At 37.7% G+C, this 20,620-nt stretch overlaps 1 protein-coding gene across 11 annotated transcripts in view; it reads left to right on the top strand.

Annotated features, from left to right (window-relative positions):
- RANBP3L (RAN binding protein 3 like) overlaps positions 1-20,620 on the top strand; it is a 291,046-nt gene that overhangs the window by 241,271 nt on the left and 29,155 nt on the right. Inside the window, exons 1-2 of one of the 11 annotated variants that reach the window (XM_064596793.1) lie at positions 2,185-2,841; positions 3,073-3,280. The exons of 7 other annotated variants lie outside the window; for them this stretch is intronic. In XM_064596793.1, the coding sequence (XP_064452863.1) occupies positions 3,190-3,280 (91 nt within the window). In that variant the 5' untranslated portion in view covers positions 2,185-2,841; positions 3,073-3,189. Of the gene's footprint in view, positions 1-2,180; positions 3,281-20,620 lie in introns of those variants that run through there. 3 more of the 11 variants (XM_064596795.1, XM_045862324.3, XM_045862305.3) reach the window with 3 other exon arrangements.

Here is a 20,620-nt window from a genome sequence, read left to right on the forward strand (position 1 = left end):
CAGGAAAGATATAATGAATGAAATAATGGAGTAAACCAGATCTATTTAAGGAGATTAGGCTTATTTACCTTGATAAAAGGACTTTTAAAATATTCCATCTAAAAAAGTCAAACTCAGGGAAACAGAATAGAGTGGTGGTTACCAGGGATTGGGGGTGGGGAAAATGGGAAGTACATTGGTCAAAGAGTAAACATTTACAGTTACAAGATTAACAAGTTTGGGGAGCCAACGTACAGGATTGTGATTATAGCTAATACTACTGTATCATATACTTGAATGTTACCAAAAGAATGAATCTTAAACATTCCCACCACAAAAAAAAAAAAAAAAAGTAATTATGTGACAGGATGGAGGTGGTAGCTAATGTTATAGTGGTAATCATCTTTCAAAATAAAAATGTATCAAATCACCATGTCCTATACCTTAAAATTACACCATGTTATGTGTCCATTATATATCTCTATCTCTATCTATCTATCTATCTATCTATCTATCTATCTATCTATCTATCTATCTATCATCTATCTAATTTCAGACACCACCCCACACCTCCGACTCTGCAGTTGGGGCCCAGGAATCTATCTTTATGACATTCCCAGAGTAGTTACTCACCAGGTTTAAAAATCGAGGGCTTAGATTTTCAAATGCACTCCCAAATCCTACTCATATTTTTAGGTTTAAATCTATTTCTTTCTCCTTTCTCAGGTCTTTATATTCACAGAATGAGTGTTGAATAATTTCTTGCATTGCTTACTAGAAGTTTGTTTCATTTGACAAATGAAGACACAAACTCAGGGATGTTAAGTACTTGGTTCAAGGTTACACAGTACACTAATGGAGTGCCAGGGCTAGAAAGCTGTCTGTTTTAGCCTCTGTGGTTAGTTGACTTTCCTTTTCCCTTCTTTTCCTCAGCTTTATATCCATGCATAAGGAAAATGGAGGCACCTAGGGGCTTCCTTGAAAAATCAGACATAAATCAGGGTAAATGTAGATATTAATCTCTAAGCAACACTTTCTCTCAGAGAGAAACCTACAGAATGAAAAAGACTTATGACACATATCAACTAAAGACAGTGTGTGGACATTGGGGTCCCAATTTGAACAAAATGTAAATTTGTTTTTAAATTATGGGACATCAGGAAAATAAGAACACCACCTGAATATTCCATTACATTAAGGAATTGTGTTTAAATATTAAAAGGCTGACAATTTCATTATGGCTCTGTTTTTCAAAGTCCTCGCATTTAAATACTTATTGTAATATTTACGAATGCAACAATCTCTGGGAAGCTTCAAATCCAGTGGTGGGGTAGGGGGCAGGAGTAGCTGTGATGAGACAGATTTGAAATAAGATTGACCATGAGCTGATAATGATTGAATCCAAGTGATGGTGCACAGGACTTATTATGCTATTCTTTCTACCTACTCACATATATGTTTTAAATTTCTCACTATAAAACTTTTTTTTAAGAATCCATTTCTCTCAAGGGCTGGCTTACAAGTTTGTGGGTTATTTGACTTACCTATATAATAATAGGCTTATTAGTGAGGTCCACAACTTGATAGAATATCAATAGCTTTATGCCTTCACCAGCCTCCCACCATGACTGTAGGAGATAAATGCCAACCATTAAAGCAGAAACTATGGTTCTCTAGTAACAGCAATCTCTTTCCAAGCAGCTACATACTTCTATAACCTGTTGCACTGTGAGAGACCTAAAACTGCAATAGGTAAACTATTAAAATGATGAAAACAGTTTAATAAATAATAGTAATTGTGAAAGAGCAATCACACAGATCATAAGAGTTTTCATAACTCAGAGTATGCTTGGGAAATTGTTGTTAACTGTGTCAAAGTAGAAGGAGGATGCACCCAGATCTGGCTAGGGGGTAACCTAGTTAAGGTGTCAGGTTTAGCACCAATTTCCAATATGCCCAGGAAGCTGCAGCACCCAGACTTTGAGGCTGAATACTCTGCCTTTCTCCTTTGTCCCAGCCCACCACCTCCATTCAGAATCTACAGAGCTGTGAATCTTAAAGGGCAGGATCTACTAGCATTCATTACAACTTCAGAGGTAGCAGGGTTCCCAGTTAAATGAAAGGTGTTCAGGGTTTGTTTTTTAAACAATAATTAAATATTCTATTATTTCAATGAATATTTCAATGAAATATGCTATTTCAGCACAGGAAAACCCTGGAAAAAGCTTTGTTTTATGACCTAGAAGTGGAAATAGAGAGTCTAAGGGGAAACAGAGGTAGATTTCTGGGAAGATAATGTTTCATGTGTTTATTTGTCTTCCAGAACTCCAAATAGTTGCGTTGGCAGGCAGGCTGCCCTAGAACTGCTCCCTTCTGAAGACTCAGAGGTGTTTACAGAAACTGAAAGTTCCAGCAGTATATTTCCATGAGCTCATTACCCGTTCCGATGATATCCTTTAGATGTTGCATGTGCAAATGAATATCCATGCAGTATAAACCCCTGCTCTGAGCTTTTGTTTTAATTACAAAGTAGCAGAAGTTAGATATGTGATTACTGTAACATCAGGGCATCTTTTTAGAATCCCTGCTTTGGTCACTATTATTCAAAGCAACTCCAATGCCATTTCTTGCCTGCCTCTTTATGCTAATCAGCCTAGCTCACTCGGCTCCTCCTCCTTCAGCTTCCCTTAAGAACTGTTCACTTTCAGCTGTCACGGAGGGTAACTCAGACCAGGCTTAGAAATCACTTGATTTAACTCAGCAGCACTTTTTAAATTTTGTGTCTATTACTCTAGCAGTCCTCTCTAAATACCAGAGGCATTAGGTTTCATGTCAGCAGATGAGTCAAAAATTGCCAAAACGGTAATTGGTTAGAAATAGTTATTTTGTAGCATTTTACCCTGGGGGAGGAGGGGGGCGGGAAGCTTCAAAGTGCTTTGAAATGAAAGAAGAATTAAGTTGTGTTTTTATCCAAACGAATTGGCATCTTTATTTGTAGGGGAGGTTATACTGGTAAATATTTATTTCAAGAATCATGACTTGGAAGCGCTTGGAAGTTTATTAGAGAGGTAAATGTTTTACACTCACGGACAGGATCTGCATGTACCTCTGTGGCTCTGGGTGTCTGGTGAGGACCATTTTAGGTGACTGACCAAGGGAAGGAAATGCCTTAGTGAGTGAGACTGGAGTCACAGCCATATTGCCACCACCATGTCTACCATACAAAGAAAAGGCAGAAGCCACCTGTTTAACAGTTTGTACACCTGTAAACTGAAGCTTCCAGAAGACCAGCGACAGCAAGGTGAGTCAGCCAGGCTAATGGGCTGTGTGTTCGGTGATCTCCCAGCCATTCGCATTCCAGGAAGAATGGTAAGCTGGGGAAGTACCTGGGGAATCTCTGGTTGTGAAATGCTTTATGATCTTTGATTTTTTTAACTCTGAGAATAGATATACTAGTGATGCATAAGGGTGAGTTCGCTTGGATTCACTATTGGTTTTTAAAGGACTATGGGAGACTATCAAGAATGCATATTTCTTGGACTTGTCATTCTGCAGCTTATGGGCTTAAACTTCAGGCCACTGTCATTTTTCTAGAGTATGCTAGACTTGTGTAATTCAAAACGTCCATCCAGGCAAGGCGGCATCAGCTACTAGGGGAATTTGCTGAGAGTAGCTTTAAGTGAGCCTGGAACTATCTTCCCTGTCCTGTCACTGATGGCTCGCTTTGGGATTTCAAGTTTAAACCTCATTTTTGCCCAGGTCTCTGACTCATTCATTTGTGGGAAAAATAAATATATTTTTGACTCTTCCTGTTAGGATGTAGGAAGAGCTGGAGACAGACAGGGAAAAGTGTCACATTTCACATGCTGGGTCCTCATTCAGACTCAACTATCTATCTGGCAGCCCCATTTTCACCATCAGTCTTTTTAAAATTTCAAATCCACTACCCAGCTGCATCGAGTAGTGGCAGAGGGTGGACATGAATAGACCAGATGATTCCTCCAATCCATTCTGTCATGGACAGCAAAGGACACTTGAGAAAAAGGCAGGGTTCTGTCACAGATGACATCGTCACTCCCCAGAGGCTAAGGATTGGTCCCAGACATTTCTAACTTGCCCTCAATAACCACTGATGGATCTGTCTGTGTATGGATCTAGGCTACCAGCTCTTTATTTACTTTTCCATAGACACAGTTTTAGATTTTAGTGGCCCGGAAAGTATTGGCTCATGGGCTGAAACCTCCCATTGCCAAGGTGGATCTGTGTGCTGACATTTGCAAGACAATGTCAGGCCACCTCCCTGCATTATTCTGGACTTCATGCTGTACAAGGCTTGGCACAGTGTGGGTAGAAAATACTTTATAAGAAATGGAAACAGCAAAAACTTGTAAGACCATTCTGTATCATCAGGGCTTCTCTAAATTATTTTAAACTAACTGCCTTAGCATGTCAAGTCCCGGACTGTGCCAGGGTTCAATTATAGTGCTGTAAAATTTTTACCCTTCTGTTAGTAAACTCTAATTCATCATAGGTTTTTGTTGGCTTTTCATTTTGTTTTAAATGCTTAAAGTGACCTCCCCCCTCTATTGCTAGTATAATATTTATTATATAAAATTTGCCAGGGGGAGAATTAAGGAGATGGTAAAAATCATCAGCCAAAGATAGTTGCTATTAACATTTTAATGTATATTCATATACATTACAAATAAATACATATACAAATAGAGTTACTTTATATATAGTTGTTTTGTAAACTGCTTTTTAATTTAATAATTGATTATGAACAGATTTCCATGTCATAAATTCTTCTACAACCTTATTTTTAACAGTTGTATACTATTCCTTTAAATGTAGGTAGCAAAATTCCTCAGACAGTTCTCTATGATGAGACACTTTATTTCTATTTTTTCACCAATACGAACAACACTGTGTTTCACATAAATCATTGCAGAGATAAGATTATTTTCTTGGATACATTCTTAGTGGTAGAACTGTGAAGCCAAAGGATATGTATGTTTTTAAGATTTTGTGGGTTTTTTGGCTTTTTTGTTTTTTTTGCCAATTGGTCCTCCAATTAGAAGTTTAGGGGTATATTCTCAGTAATACTGGGTAATATTTTTAAAAGCTTTTCCCAATTTTATAAGTGGAAATACTATCTCACTGTTGTTTTCACTGAAGGCAGGCTGTCTTAATATTCTCTCCTCTTATTGGCCATATCCAGAGGACACTGGAAAAATCATTATGATGACATACTTCCCAAAATACCAACAAGACAAGAAGTCTGGTTTCTTTTCTCAGGCTGAAGCTTTGCCTAGAATGTTTTGAAAGCAACCATATTCTTCCACAACCGAGTCTCAAAATATCAGCCCGCATAAACCACAATCCATAAAGTTGAAAAGCATGTTAATGCAATCCAGACCGGCCACTGACTGCTACAAGGACTGTCATCTAGAGATCTGAATTGACAAGTGACACTGGGCAGTGTTTGCTATGCTGCTAAATAGCATTCTACTTACTGTTCGGGAGTTGAAAAGTATTCATTGAGTGTAGTATCCTCCAAGCTATATTTGCACCTTGCTATTATACAAACTTCAGCAAAGGTCCAAGAAAGCAAAGCCGTTAGTTTCAGAGAGTGAGGTCCGCCTGTGGATTTATTCACTGAGGCATTCTGAGTCTGTGGCTTTGGCCTACCCCCAGCCACACCAAGGTTCCAGCTTTTTAACTTAACATACGGACGTGATTAATTGGCATTTAACTCTTCCGAGGGCACAACCAGATTCAACACATACATACTTTCTAGTCCTCCACACTATATGTTGAAGTGCTTGTTGTTGTAAAGCTGTACTTTTTGGGTGATCACTTACATAAAAGTCACTTGTTCTTTAGCAACTATCTGAACAATGACTATGTAAAGCACTGTGCCAGTCACCGGGTACATGAGTTGAATCAAACCAACTAAGCCGTGGTTTCCAGTCCACACAGTGTTTACCTGCTACAGCAACAGATGCTCTAGAGTCCAGAATAGTAGTCCAGGAGGCTCCTCTCTCTACTTGTTGCTGTCTGATAGCTTCTTCTGTGAGAGTTCAAATCCGCTGATCTATAACTCTGATCTGAGACCACATTTGTCAACATTAACATGTGTCTGCAAAAACCTCAACAACATTCAGTACACATTACATGCAGGTACTAGGCAAACTTCACCATATTTATGTTTTATAATGCTGTATACTTTAAAATTTACAAAGTAGATTTCTAAAATGCTTTAAAAATTACAAAATTTTCAATACGTGACACCTCATTTAATTCTTACAATATCAGGTGAGGTGGTATATTAGTCAAGATTCTCCAAAGAAACAGAATCTATGGGGGATGTGTGTGTGTGTGTGTGTGTGTGTAGATAGATAGAGATAGAGTCAGAGATAGAGATAAAGATAGAAATTTATTTTAAATAAATAAAACCTGGGTCGCTCAGTTGGTTGAGCATCTGACTCTTAATTTCAGCTCAGGTCATGATCTCAGGGTCCAGGATCAAGCCCCGTGTGGGGCTCTGAGCTTGGTGTGGCATTTGCTTGAGATTCTCTCCCTCTCCTCTGTCCCTGCCCCCACTTGCATGCTTGATCTCTCTCTCTCTCAAATAAATAGTCTTTAAAAATTTAAAAAAAAAAGAAATTTATTTTAAGATATTGCCTCACACAATTAGGGAAACTGACAAATCCAAAATCCTCTGTGTGGGCCATCAGGCTGGAGTCCCAGGCAAAGAGCGGACCAATGTTGCAGTTAAAATCTGAAAGCACTCTGTTGGCAGAATTCCCTCTTGCTCAGGGCAGGTCAGTCTTTTGTTATATCCAGACCTTCAGCTGATTGGATGAGGCCCACCAACATTCTAGAGGGCAATCTGCTTTACTCATAGTCCACCAGTTTGAATGTAAATTTTATCCAAAAGCACCCTCACAAAAACATCCAGAATAATGTTTAACCAAATATCCAGCACTGTGGTGCAGCACTGTGGTGCACATAAAATTAACCATTATAGGTAGGCATCATTATCCTCAATTTCAAAGATGTGGAAACTGGGAATCCTCAAAGTCAAGTGATTTTTCCAAGGCTATATAGTTATTAAGGCCTACGTTCAATGTGCTTTCTGCTATATATAGCTGTCTCATAAAATCCATGTTTCCTAGTGTTATAGTGTTTAATTTTTTCCATTGATCCATATCAAAGTAACTTCTCTGCAAACAGTCAAGCTGCATTAGGATTCCTTCTGATTTTGTTTGTTCTGACACCAACTAGGTGTGCTACAATTTAATTCAATTCTGACATTATCCAGAGTTAGTGAAGATTCCAAAACTTACGGGCTCAGTCTCATGAGACTGACAATTTCAAATGCCAGCTACAAAACTTCAGGTGTCTCCAGGCCATCTGCATTTGTGCCTGGATGATTACAAATGCAAGTCTTCCCACAACTCTCCCAGGTTTGAAAATTTGCTAGAATGATTCATAGAATCCAAGAAAGACCGATAGCATTTTATTATAAAGGATACAAATGAACAGCCAACTGAAGAGATACATAAGGCAAGGTGTGGGGGGGTTCTGAGCACAGGAGTTCTGTCCCCATGGAGTCTGGGTCTACCACTCTCCCAGGACATCAGTAAGATCACCAACTAGGAAGTTCCAGTAAGCATGGGTGTCCAGAGTTTTCATATGTGATTTCATTACACAGATGTAATTGATTAAATCATTAACTATGATTGAACTCAATTTCCAGTCTCTCTCCCTTCTCTCCCCCAGGTTGGGGGTAGGAAGTAGGGCTAGAAGTTCCAACTCTATACTTGCTTGGTCTTTTTAGTGTGGCCAGCCCCTCCCTGGAGTCACCTCATTAGCAAAACAGACACCTGACTCTCAGTCAGGAAATTCAAATGGTTTTGAAGCTCTGTGCAAGGAATAGAGAACAAAAACCAGACCTATTCTTTATTACATCACACTTTGGCCATGATTTTCTGGATGAATTCTGTCCTTAATGTCAGGACAGGTTCCTGAAAGTCAAGAAACATAGATTAATGCCTTCAACCACTTACTTATTTAATGCAGTTTTTACCAAGTGCTGGATGCTGTATTAAACACCAGAAATGCAAAGATGTTTTTCTCCCAGTCTTGTTTTCTATCATGTGTTTTTTAAGAGGAATTCTGTAATAAAAACTCAGCTAATGATACTTTTTCAACATTTTGGGTGAAAGAAAAAGTGATTTGATTCTATAATGTTCAGACTTTGCTGCGTTCATCCTCATTCTTTGTATTTTAGCCACACTCCTCTTGAGGGTTTCAGAAGGCATTTAATTTACCTTTGAACTTAGTAAAGATAAATATAAAGGTTAAGTGGGGCCTAGTTACTGTGTGATCTAATTTGCTCTGAATCTAAACCATATAATTAGACTGCTGCAAATGCACTATTTCCCTTCAATATATTCTGTAAACATTTATGAATGTACTTAATTTAGAACACCTACAAAATTTAAGTGCGAAGGATTGAAGACACGACCATGAGAAAGGGAGCCCAGTAGTGGCAAATAATGAAATAATGCCTCCAATATGAAAAGATAATGTGAAATATGTATATTTTGCTTCTCAAAATAGATTTGTATTGGCTTTCCTTTCTGTGATTCTAAAACTGTGATACGGCCTAGACAACATGACATCTTTTGGGTGATACATGTCTAAATGAACAAGGATCAAAGAAGAAGACATACACATATTTCTGTTTTTCTTCCACCAAAGGGAGCCTCAAGGAGGCTAGAATGAGTTTTGTTCTATCTGCAAAACCATTTTACTCGCATTTAAAGGCACAGATTGATGGAAACAAATATAGACCACTTTAAAATAATTAGAAAGGAGAAAGTTCATATTCTATTAGATTTGATCATATTCAAGCTCTCACCCAGTACAGGAATCCTTTCCATTAAAACCTCCTTAATAGATGAAACATATATAAGGATTTGGAAAATATATGTAATGGCTTAAACTTCATTTTCCCACCTCACGGTCATTAGGATGGCTACCATCAAAAGAAAAAAAAACACCAGAAGATAACAAGTGTTGGCAAAAATGTGGAGAAATTAGAACCCTTATGCACTGTTGGTGGGAATGCAAAATGGTGCATCTGCTGTGGAAAACAGTATGGCAGTTCCTCAAGAACTAAAAATAGAATGATCATGTGACCCAGCAATTCTACTTCTGGGTGTATACCCAAAAGAAGTGACAGCAGGGACTCAGACAGATACGTGCACACCAATGCTCATAGCAGCATTATTCACAAAAGCCAAAAGGTGGAAGCAACCTATCTGTCCATTGACAAATGCAACATAATGTGGTATATACATACAATAAAATATTATTCAGCCTTAAAAAGAAAGGAAATTCTGACACATTCTACAACATGGATAAATCTTGAGGACATCATGCCAAATGAAACAAGCAAGTCGTGAAAAGATAAATACTATATGATTCCACTAATATGAGATTGCTAGAGTAGTCATTCATGGAGACAGAAAGAATGGCAGTTGCCAGGGGCTGGGAGGGTGACTAGGGAGTTATTGTTTAATGGTATGGAGTTTCAGTATTGCAAGATGGATAGGTTCTAGAGATTGACTGCACAAACATGTGAATGCAGTTAGCACTATTGAACTGTGCACTTAAAAATGATTAAGATGCTAAATTTTATGGCATGTGTATTTTACCAAAATTATTTTAAAGCCATGCTGCCCAAATTCATCCCTAATTACATTTCTGAATTTGGACTTAAAAAAACAAAAACAAAACAAAATAAACCTTCATTTTTCTTATTCCTAAAACCAAAACTAGAAAGAAATATCCTTCTCATCTCTGATTCCCAAAAGTTATTTCTTTGAAAACATTAATAAAATTAATAAACTCCTAATTTCCATAAAAAAGAAACAAAGCATTACCAATATCAGAAATGATAGTGTCATTATAGATCCTATGGCCATTAGGAGGATGATAAAGGAATATTATGATTAATACTGTGCCAGAAAGATGCCCCCCCCACAAATTCAACAGCCACTCATGTAAAAAATCTAAAAGGAATTAAAATAGAAGGGAACTTCCTCAGCCTGATAAAGAATGTTTTCAAAGAATTGACAGCTAACATAGTACTTTCACTATCAATGAAAGACTTAACACTTTCCTACTAAGATTGGGAAGAAAACAAGGATGTCCATTATAATCATTTCTATTCAGCATTATGGAATAAGACTGAAGGTTCTAGCCAGTGTAATAGGTTAAGTAAGAGAAATAAAAGTCTTAAATATCAGAAAGAAGAGTTAAAACTATATTCACAGATGAATGATAGTCGGTATAGAAAAACCTTTAGGAATCTACTAAAAGAAAAAATACTAGAACTAATAAATGAGTTTACCAAGGTCACAGGATAACAGCATACAAAGTCAATATACAAGAAAAAAATTGTATTTCTATATATTAGCAAAGAATAATTGGAAATTGAAAAATTTTAAGTATTCTTTTAGTAGTAACTTTTTTATAAAAAAAACTTAAGGATTAATTTAATAAAATATGTGCAAGACCTGTACACTTAAAACAAATAAACATTGCAGAGAGAAGTTAAAGAAGATTAAACTAAATACACAAATTGGAAGGCTCAATATTATTAAGATATCAATCTTCCTCAAATTGATTTACAGAGTCAAGGCCATCTCAATCAAAATTCCAGCAGACTCTTTTCTTTTTCATTAACAAGCTAATTTAAAATTTATTTTTAAAAAATGTTATTTATTTATTTGACAGAGACATAGCTAGAAAGGGAACACAAGCAGAGAGAGTGGGAGAGGGAGAAGCAGGCTTCCTGCTGGCAGGGAGCCCGATGTGGGGCTCAATCCCAGGACTCTGGGACCATGACCTGAGCCAAAGACAGATGCTTAACAACTGAGCCACCCAGGTGCCCTGCTAATTTAAAATTTATAAGGAAATGCAAAGAACCTAAAAGAACTAAATGAAAAGAAGAACAATGTTGACAACTTATGCTTTGGATTTCAAGCTATAATAATCAAAATGGTGTAATATTGGTATAAAGATAGAAAATTGATTATTGAAACAGAAGAGGGAGCCCAGAAATTGACTCATTTATTTTTGGCCAATTGATTTTTGAAAAGATACCAAGATAATTCAAAAAAGGAAAAGGTAATATTTTTTGTAATAGCTCTGAAACAAATGGCTAAACATGTGACTAAAAATGGACCTCATTATCCTCCTCACACAAAAATTAATTTGAGATGAAATATGAAAATACAAAAGCTTAGTCCATAAAGCTGCTAGAGGAAAACATAGGAAAATATTTTCACAAAATTGGAATAGGTAATTTTTAGGCACAAAAAATAAGTAAACTAGACTATCAACATAAAAAATTGTTGTTGTTTAAAAGACAGCATTAATACAAGAAAAGAGAAGAGTGAGGGTGCCTCAGTTGATTAAGCATCTGCCTTTGGCTTGGGTCATGATCCCAGGGTCCTGGTATGGAGCCCCCCGTTGGGCTCCCTGATCCGTAGGGAGCCTACTTCTCCCTCTCCTTCTTGCTCATGCTCTCCCTTGCTTTCTCTGTCTCTCTCTCTCAAATAAATAAATAAAATATTTTTTTAAAAAAAGGAAAAAAGAATATGTATATATGATATATAGATCTGAAAAAAAGCTTGCAATCAGAATATGTAAAGAACTCAATATAAACAATTTCATTTAAAAATAGGCAAATGATCTGGCAGACACTTTAGAAAAAGGATATACAAAGGTTCAATAAGCACATCAAAAAATGCTCAACATAATTAGTCATCAGGGAATGCAAATTAAAAACACTATGAGATATCACTTTACATCCACCAGAATGGCTAAAATTAAAAACACCAATGATACTGTGTTTTGGAGAACATGGAGCAACCAGAACTCCCATTTACTATTGTGAAATGGTATGACCACTTTAGAAAATAGTCTGGCAGTTTCTTTTATATATAGTTAAATCTGTGCCTACCTTATGATACTCAATTACATTCTTAGGTATTTTCCCAAGAGAAATGGACATGATATGTCCACAAAAAGCTTGCAGAAGAATGTTCATAGCAGATGTTATACCTATGCGCTCCAACATGTGAACAACCCAAATGTACATAAGCAGGTAAATGGATAAGCAAACTGTGGTATGTCCATAGAGTAGAATACTACCCAGTAGTAGAAAGGAATGAATTACTGATACACGTAACCACACAGATGAATCTGAAATTGCACGACATTTTGAGGGTGAAGACAAGAGGCTGAGCCTATGGGATGAAGGACCGTGAGCCCGGCACACAGGTAGCTCATAGGGTGCTGCTTCACATGGGCTGGAAGCCCTGCCAACAGCATATATTCTAACCACTAGGCTGTGTTACAGAAGGCCATCTACTGAGGATGCTGCAGACACCTCAGATGGTAAGTTCTCCTAGGAGACCTATCAGATCCCTTTCAAAACTAAGATACTGTGATGTGCCCCTAATTCTTTCAATCATTTGGATGTTGCCTCCTCAATTGTGTTGTACAAGCTCTTGGGGAGCAGTTACCTGGGTTTATACCAAGCACAGTGCTCAGGTGTCACCTATAAACAAATCACATTTTGTATGTGTCAGGCACTGTTTTAAGCACTTTGCATGTGTTAGCTCATTTCTTTATGAAAGTCCCATGAGGTAGGGAACGTCAAGACCTCACAATTGGGGTCTTGAGCCAAGACCCCAACCCAAGAATATGCTTTAACACATGTTCACTTCCTCCTAATGGGGGCACAAGATAGATGCTCCACTAAGTACCTGCACATAATCTGAGTGATGGCTGGCCCATGAATCAGTTTGTGGTTCAGTTTAAAATGTGTTGTTATTGAAGTCACCAATCAATTCCTATATAAACTGCTCACCACATCCAGCTGTCTCCCAAAAGGGTGTAGTTGACCCTAAACCAAACAGAAAGAAAATGCAGCAGTATGGTGCAGACATAGCAGCCCAGAGCAAGTTGTTCTGCTTACTGGGCTGCAGTTTTCACTTAAATCTAAGTACCTGCACGGTCTCCATGTCTTACACTGCATAAAGTGTGAAAGATAGCAATGTACCACTTTTGGAACTGGGCCGATATGGCCTTGGAGAGATGATTTGAGTTTTAACAAAATACACAAGAGGTATCGAAAACTCCAAATTAAAAAGGGGCTAAAGAATTGTCATTATTATCATTCGCTTTTTTATTTAAACTGAGGACTCTATTCAAAGTGCTGGCTCAACTATTACATTAAATCATTAACTTGAAATCTTAACATTTAGGTAAAGTAAGTTTCACACCTGAGTGCTTTTTAATGAAACCTGTTGGTAAAATTAGCATGATATCCGAAAGTCAGGATTCAAAATGCAGTAAATACCAGTGTTCGGTAAGAAGCTGCATTCCTTCTACCCAATGATCAGATGACTCGCCAATAAGTAAGCACAAGGTCATAGGAGTAAGATCTAGACTACTGGCAAAAGATGATAGTCTGAAGGTGGCTTTTGATACTAACTAAAGCCACATCAAAAGAGCATGAAACATGCATCTGTGTGTTGAGCCAGAAGAGGATAGGAGTTAAACTCTAACTGAGGAAATGAAAACGGACCTATATATTTAAACAGGAGAGAGAAGAAAGAGATTTTGGTAAGTGGCCTGTATCACTGCAGGATGGGCTTCAGGTCCAAAAAGAACCCAAGGCTAACGGGACACAAATTCCTTTCCGTCAGCAGATGCAGAGAAACTACCAGACTTCCAGACACTATAGCTCAGTAACTTGATTGTCCCTCTCAGGTAGGCATCTGTAATGACTGGTTTAAATAATGGGCACCAATGTTTCTTGTTTTGATAAAAGGAGGTAATTCATGAAGAAGGTATGTGACCATCTGGAGAGGAAAGAATTAAGCAGGGAGAGCGCCTTCTTGTTGGAAATGGACATTTTTGGTCTAGGGCTGTCTGTCTTGCAGAGAAAAGGAGTCGCAGATAAAGATTTGTGCGCGTATGTGTTTTTATAAACTGAGCATGGGTAAGACTCATACTGACGCTACCGATTATGAGGAGCTCTTTGTCCAGCAAGACCAAAGAACTTCATTCTCAAGTATGGATTAATGTTTTGGTATTATTTGCCATTTTTCTTTCTGAAAATTGAAAAAGCTAAAGTGAATTAGTAGACGTGATTGTTTTGATAGTAGGATGAAGCAAAGTAGATTTTGAGGGACTTGTAGAAAACAACTCTAGCTACAAATATACAGAGAAAGAAACATAAAGATTTGGAAAACAAATCTTCAAAAAATACCATAATAGAGGTATCAAATGTCTTTCTATCTTTGTAGACATTTCTCACATTTTAAGGCTTAAATTCAAAATATTGTTATTGCCTATTACCTTGCTCATAGCAGGCAAGTAATGTTTATTAAATGAATCAATACTTCTTTTCCCCAAAAGTTCATCCAAGTGATTAATATTCCTCAATCACTGAATGTTAGAGCTTCAGATTCTACTTAGTCCAACTGATCTTCACTAGAAAACTGAAACCAGAGGAGAGAAATGACTTACTCATAGTTAATAGTTAGGGCGAAGAGCTCATACTGTATTCCTTCTACATCTATCTGAGAATTTCATGATAAAAGGGCCAGCATAAGAAAAAGTATCTAAAATGGGTAAAAAATTAAGACAAGATAAACTTGCATTTTATCTCATTTAAAAATACCCATGGAAAGAGTATTTATTTGTGTAATAATCCTAATACTAAGCATGTAGATAAAATGATGAGTACATTGGGTGGGGGAGAAACAGGAAATGTGGAGGGAGGGAAACATGTGGGGGGGCAAGGAACCAGGCACTAGAGAGAAATATGCAGCCAAATGAGAACAAGTAAAGGAGAAGGCAAATGGAAAAAAAAAAAAAAGACAACTGATTATAAAAAAACGTCCAAAATGTGCTACATACATACACTGGGATATTATTTGACCTTATAAAGGAATGAAATTCTTCATGTATGTCAGCACAGATGAACTTTGAAGATACTATGCTCAGTGAAATAAGTCAGATATAAAACAACAAATATTGCATGATTCCACTTACATGAGATGTCCTAGAGCAGTTGGACTCACAGAGTGAGAGAGTTGAGTGTGGTTACAGGGGCTAGGGGGGATGAAATGAGGGGTTAGTTCTTTGTGGGCAGAGTTTCAGTTTGGGATGATTAAAAAGTTCTTGAGATGGATGGTGGTGATAGTTACACCTCAATGGGAATATACCTAACGTCACTGAACTGTACATTTTAAATGGTTAAAATAGTAAATTTCATGTTATGTATATTTTCCCACAGTAAAAAAAAAAAAAAACCATGAAGAAAAAAATGAATAAATTTAAAGGATTGTTCTCTGTTTTCTTGAGAATTTTTCAAGTCATATAAATTTGAAAAGTGTTTTTCTCTTATAGCATGGTGAACAAAATGTTTCTGGTAAGTTTTACAAATTGCTACCTGGCCTTCACTTCTGCCAAATCAGCTCTAAATCAGTGCAATAAGGTATCTGCAGCAGGCATCATCCTAGTCCTGTCCAGTTCTGTGCCCGAGGGCCAGCAGGGCATTTCAGTGACGATGAACGCCCTCCTGCTGGCTTCTGTGAGTTCCCAAGAAGAGAATGAGGTCCGGGCCTTCTGGGCTTATGAACGCCTTGGGTGGGCAGCTCTGCTCCTTTCTTCTGGCCTAGGCCTCCAAGGTCTTGTTCTCAGGGGAATAACATCCATTTATTCCTGTGGAAACAAGGAAACAAGGAGCCTTTTCTCCTGCTTGCTCAAAGGCTCAAAGAGGCATAAGTTTAAGGAAAAGAGATTTGGAATTAGAAGAAATTGCAATCAAACTTCTCCATCCGGCCTGTGTCCTTGGAATCCATGGAGGAATTTAAAAATAGTGTGCTTCTTTACTGAAGAGGAAAAGCTTAAATTTATCTGAATTCAAAGTATGAAGCTATGCTTCAGCCATATTGACTTATTAATAGTCTGTATGACGAGTGACTTAATTCTTACTAATATGATACTTTGTGTCAAAATCACCTCTTTAATTTTAGCAGCCCAGAAACACTGGAGAATTACTTAAAATAAAAAGATACGATTTTAAACCTGTGCATGTGCCTGTTCAGTATTAATCTTCAGCATGTCATAAAACCTAGATGATATTTCTCTTCGCCCTCCTTCAGCAAAATTGAGACACCCATTTCTAACATATGGAAGCAGTTTCACACTGCAAGTTATTCTGAAGGGAAAATACGTGATTTATAAATGCTGTCAAATGAAATATGTATTTCCAAATGGTACCAAGCTGACCAAGCACATCCTAGGACACATTCCACATCTTTATTACCCCATGGGCATAAATGAAGGAACAGTGTCGAGAGAGAAACAAACAGTCCCTTTTGGCATTCTCAATCCGGAAGTCCCACGTTTGTTGCTGGTAAACATATTCAAGTCATCAAAGATTGCAAGTGACCTTATCACAAAATTGTTTCCTTTATAAATAAAATAGCACCTTCAAATTACGGAGAAGGGGGTATGCTCTGTCAAGAGTAATACATTCGTCTGAGTTATTTTTGTCAGTGGTTGAATATAGATATATATACGTATATATACGTATGTATATGTGTGTATATATGTATATATACGCATATATACATACGTATATATATGTGTATATATATATATATATATAGACGTGGAGATTTTAGATGGCAAGGATCACTAGGCCACTGGTCTGCCGACATTCTCAAAAAACCTCTTTCATCAGAATGCGAACAGAGAATGGTGAGACTGGGGTGCCTGGGTGGCTCAGTCGTTAAGCATCTGCCTTCAGCTCAGGTCATGATCCCAGGGTCCTGGGATCGAGCCCCGCATCGGGCTCCCTGCTCAGCGGGAGGCCTGCTTCTCCCTCTCCCACTCCCTCTGCTTGTGTTTCCTCTCTCGCTGTGTCTCTGTCAAATAAATTAAAAAAAAAAAAAGAAATCTTTAAAAATATAAGAAAATGGTGAGACTAAGTGAAGCATGTTACGGTGTTTACAGAGGGCAAAACAGAAGTGCAGGGAGACTGACAGAGTCTGAGACCATCTCTCAGCGAGGCTTGTCCAGACCACGGAAGGAGGAGAGCTATCACAGCCCAGGCATATTCACACGGTCAGAAGAGAGGAAGCTGTCCAGTAGTCCTTTTACTTGCAGTGGAAGCCAGGGGGGATCCTTGCTTACAGGAAAAAGCTCGAGACTTGGAGTCTGCTCTCGCATGCTTTAGCTGTAAGTATTAGCTGTTTGACCTTGGGCACATCCTGTAATTTTACAGCCGTTCTTTTCTCGTGATGAGCGCAAGGGTTTAATAACGTACCTTTTGAGAATCCTATAATGCAATAAGAGCAGCAACTTATTGAGCATTTTGTATGGGCCAGCCACTGCCCTTAGCATTTTGCCTACACTACCTTGCTTGACCCTTACAACTCTGTGAAGACTGTTTTATGCTCTCCATCTTACAGCTGAGGACACCTGCCCTAGCTCATAGTTAGTACATTCAGGAGATGGAATTTGAATCCAGGTCCGTTTTCTGCCAAAAGCTTAGATTTTTAAAACCATGCATTCTGGCCCCTAGTAGCCTTTTATTTAGTCACCAAAACCTGATATATTTAAATCTGTTTTATAATAGGTGAAGTATGATGCAAATGTAAGTTTTTCTATTACACCAGTGCATAAAATAAGCATCTTGGGAAATCACCAAGGTCTAACTTTTTATACTACCATACTGAATTAAACACTTCAAAAGGCAAAAAAGGTTAAAGACTAATTAATCATGACATGCATAAGTATATCATATGGTAGCTACTCTGTTTAAATGAAAAAAAGTAATTCAAAGAGTTACGTTTTGACACTGGAATAATAGTAAAATTTAAAGGAGTATGCTATGATATCTATTTAAAAAGTCACTGATCACCCCCAAATATAAAGCACACTGCACATGATGACCATCATCATATTTTGCGGGATAGTTACAGAACACTCTCAAGAATATAAAGCCAGTTTTTTTCCTCACCATTGTGTTTTGATTGACAGAGTGATTTTGCCAGATGTTCTATAAAAAATGATTTAATTAAAATTACCTGTTTTTTAATCTGTGCACTTCTCTACTTATACAGACATTAGTGAAGTAAGTGACTTTGAAAAATAAAAATTTTTCTTCAGTTGAATTACTGCTGCTATAAATCTCCAGATTCTAAAATGCAAATGAAATTAAGTCACTGGCTATCTCCCACTACCACATAAAGCTGGATAATAAATTAAGCAGCACAGTTTAGAGGTGAGGTTGGGTGGGTGCATTCAGCACAGAATTCTCAGGGCTTGGTCCTACCTCCAGAAGGGTAGCAAGGTTTATATTTGACACAACCTCTGAGTCTTCTTGTTTCTTGCTCACACCAGAGACTTTTATTATCTCTACGCCTTGGTTTTCCAAAATTGGTCCGTGTCTAGATCTAGACCAATGTACAAACCAGTGGAGGAAAGAGTCTAGATTCTTTAGAACTTACAATGAACAGATCTCTTGAAGATTATCAGCATGAGAAGCAGATGTGTTCAGACAATTGGATGCATTGGATAAACTCTGGGTGATGACGGTTGTGTTCAGTGGATTGAAAGAGACTTTTCTCATCTTCTCTAATTTCTTAATCTGATATGATTCCCATTTTGAAAATGAGTGACTTCTTTATCAGCATGGTGTTGACAAGAAGAGCAATAGCTTTCCTGTGCTATTCTAATGTCGATTCTTTTTGTCTCTAGTGTGCACTTCTCATAATGAATCAAAACTAGAAATGCTAGATTTCTTAGAGTGGGCAGTTAATAACTTCATTTTTAACAAGAACTTAAAGCAGCTCAGAAAATTTAGAAGTTGATTGAAAGGGTGTGTGTTTTTCCCTTCTACTTCATACACTGTATTTATTACAACAGTTTTGTATTTAGAGTACACAAAATTGGTTATGACTTCAGCAGCAATGACCAGGGCTGGAATCATTCCAGCAGGGTCCATTCATCCTGTGTCTCAAGTTGAGCTGGTGCTTTGTGAATCAGCCTGGAAACTTCCTGTGTAAACTGCCTGTTTTCCTCTGAGGTCCTGGTTATTTTATCTTCAAGACGGTGCAAAGCATCTCATAACATAGAACCAAGAGTGTCCCATCATAGTTCATAATGTCAGTCTGTGGCCCTACCACCTGCTCTTGTAAAGACTTACTTTTTTATATGTTGGTGGATGGGTGATTTGTTGTTTATTTTGTTCCTTTTGCATTTTTATAGAGCTCCTCTGTATATGGCTGGAAATAAGTACAGAATGTCTCATGCTTGGGCTTCCCTTGTAAATTGGCACAGATTCCTTTAGCTTCTGGGGTTGCAACTTGCCCTTATTAAAACTGCCTTGGATTATTTTAATATAAGGTTAAGTTTGTGTTTTTTCTTTAAAAAAAGTCAAGATTATGATTCAGACCCTCTGTGTCTCCTCTTTCCAGGGTCTCATATGGAGATTAAGGTCACTTGCTATGATTTGTCTATTTTTTCTACAGAAGATCTCATTTTTAGAGTTGAAACTTCAGGTGTTTCAGATTCTTATTGAAGAATCTCAGTACCATGGAAAGGTTTTTGATGTAGTTTATGCTTTCAGCCTAATTTTTTGCCTTGCAGAAACGAACATTTTAATTAACATTTAATAATCTCAAACAGAGACATTTTCTAAGAACATCTTTCAAGAAAAAAACGTCAGATCTCAGACATATCAAAGCAGCAAACCAACTTTTGCATCAGAGAGGAAATCATTAATTGCTTCAAGCAAAATATCTGCATGACTGATTTCAATATCAATGTCAATATTTTAATATCCTTACTACAGGGATTTCTTTTTAAGCCTTCAGAGTAGCCCTTGACTTCACCCTACATTGAGTCGCAACAATCATAGTACATAGTTTGAGTAGTAATCATTTTCTCATTAATTGTCAGGTTACTCAGAACATCTGGAAGGTTAGTCACTGACTCCACGAGTCTCCACTGCCATCTTCCTAAATTTGGTCTTGGGTGATAGAAACCGGGAGTAGTCTATAGTACTACTATAGATGTATATATATTTATATATATATACATCACCTGGGGATCATGTCAAATACAAATGCTCATTCTGTAGGTCTGGGGTGGGGCCTGAGAGTCTGCATTTCTAACAAGCACCCTGTAATGGTACTGGTCAATCTGGACCACTTGTTGAGGACCAACAATCTCTAAAACTATGTATGGGCCACAGCCTGAATTCAGGAACTTCCTGATATTAAAAGCAGAAGAAATAGAGGAGCTCAATGAGGAGAAGTGAGAAGGAAACTAGGGGTAAGAATAAGGTAATGAGTGAAAGGAGAAAGAAAGACTCTTGAGGAACAATGAGACATTTCCCCCAGACTAACATGAGTCTTGGGGTGCCTGCGTGTAACATTGGATGGGAGAGGAGGAGGGCAGGGAATCTGACTTTTAGTGAATGTCTTCTGTGCAAACTGCAGTCTGATATATTGCTATATGTTTA

The sequence above is a fragment of the Mirounga angustirostris genome, unplaced genomic scaffold, assembly GCF_029215605.1.
Source record: "Mirounga angustirostris isolate CCGP_5_RB_7025 unplaced genomic scaffold, mMirAng1.0.hap1 SCAF_7, whole genome shotgun sequence".
Taxonomy (NCBI): domain Eukaryota; kingdom Metazoa; phylum Chordata; class Mammalia; order Carnivora; family Phocidae; genus Mirounga; species Mirounga angustirostris.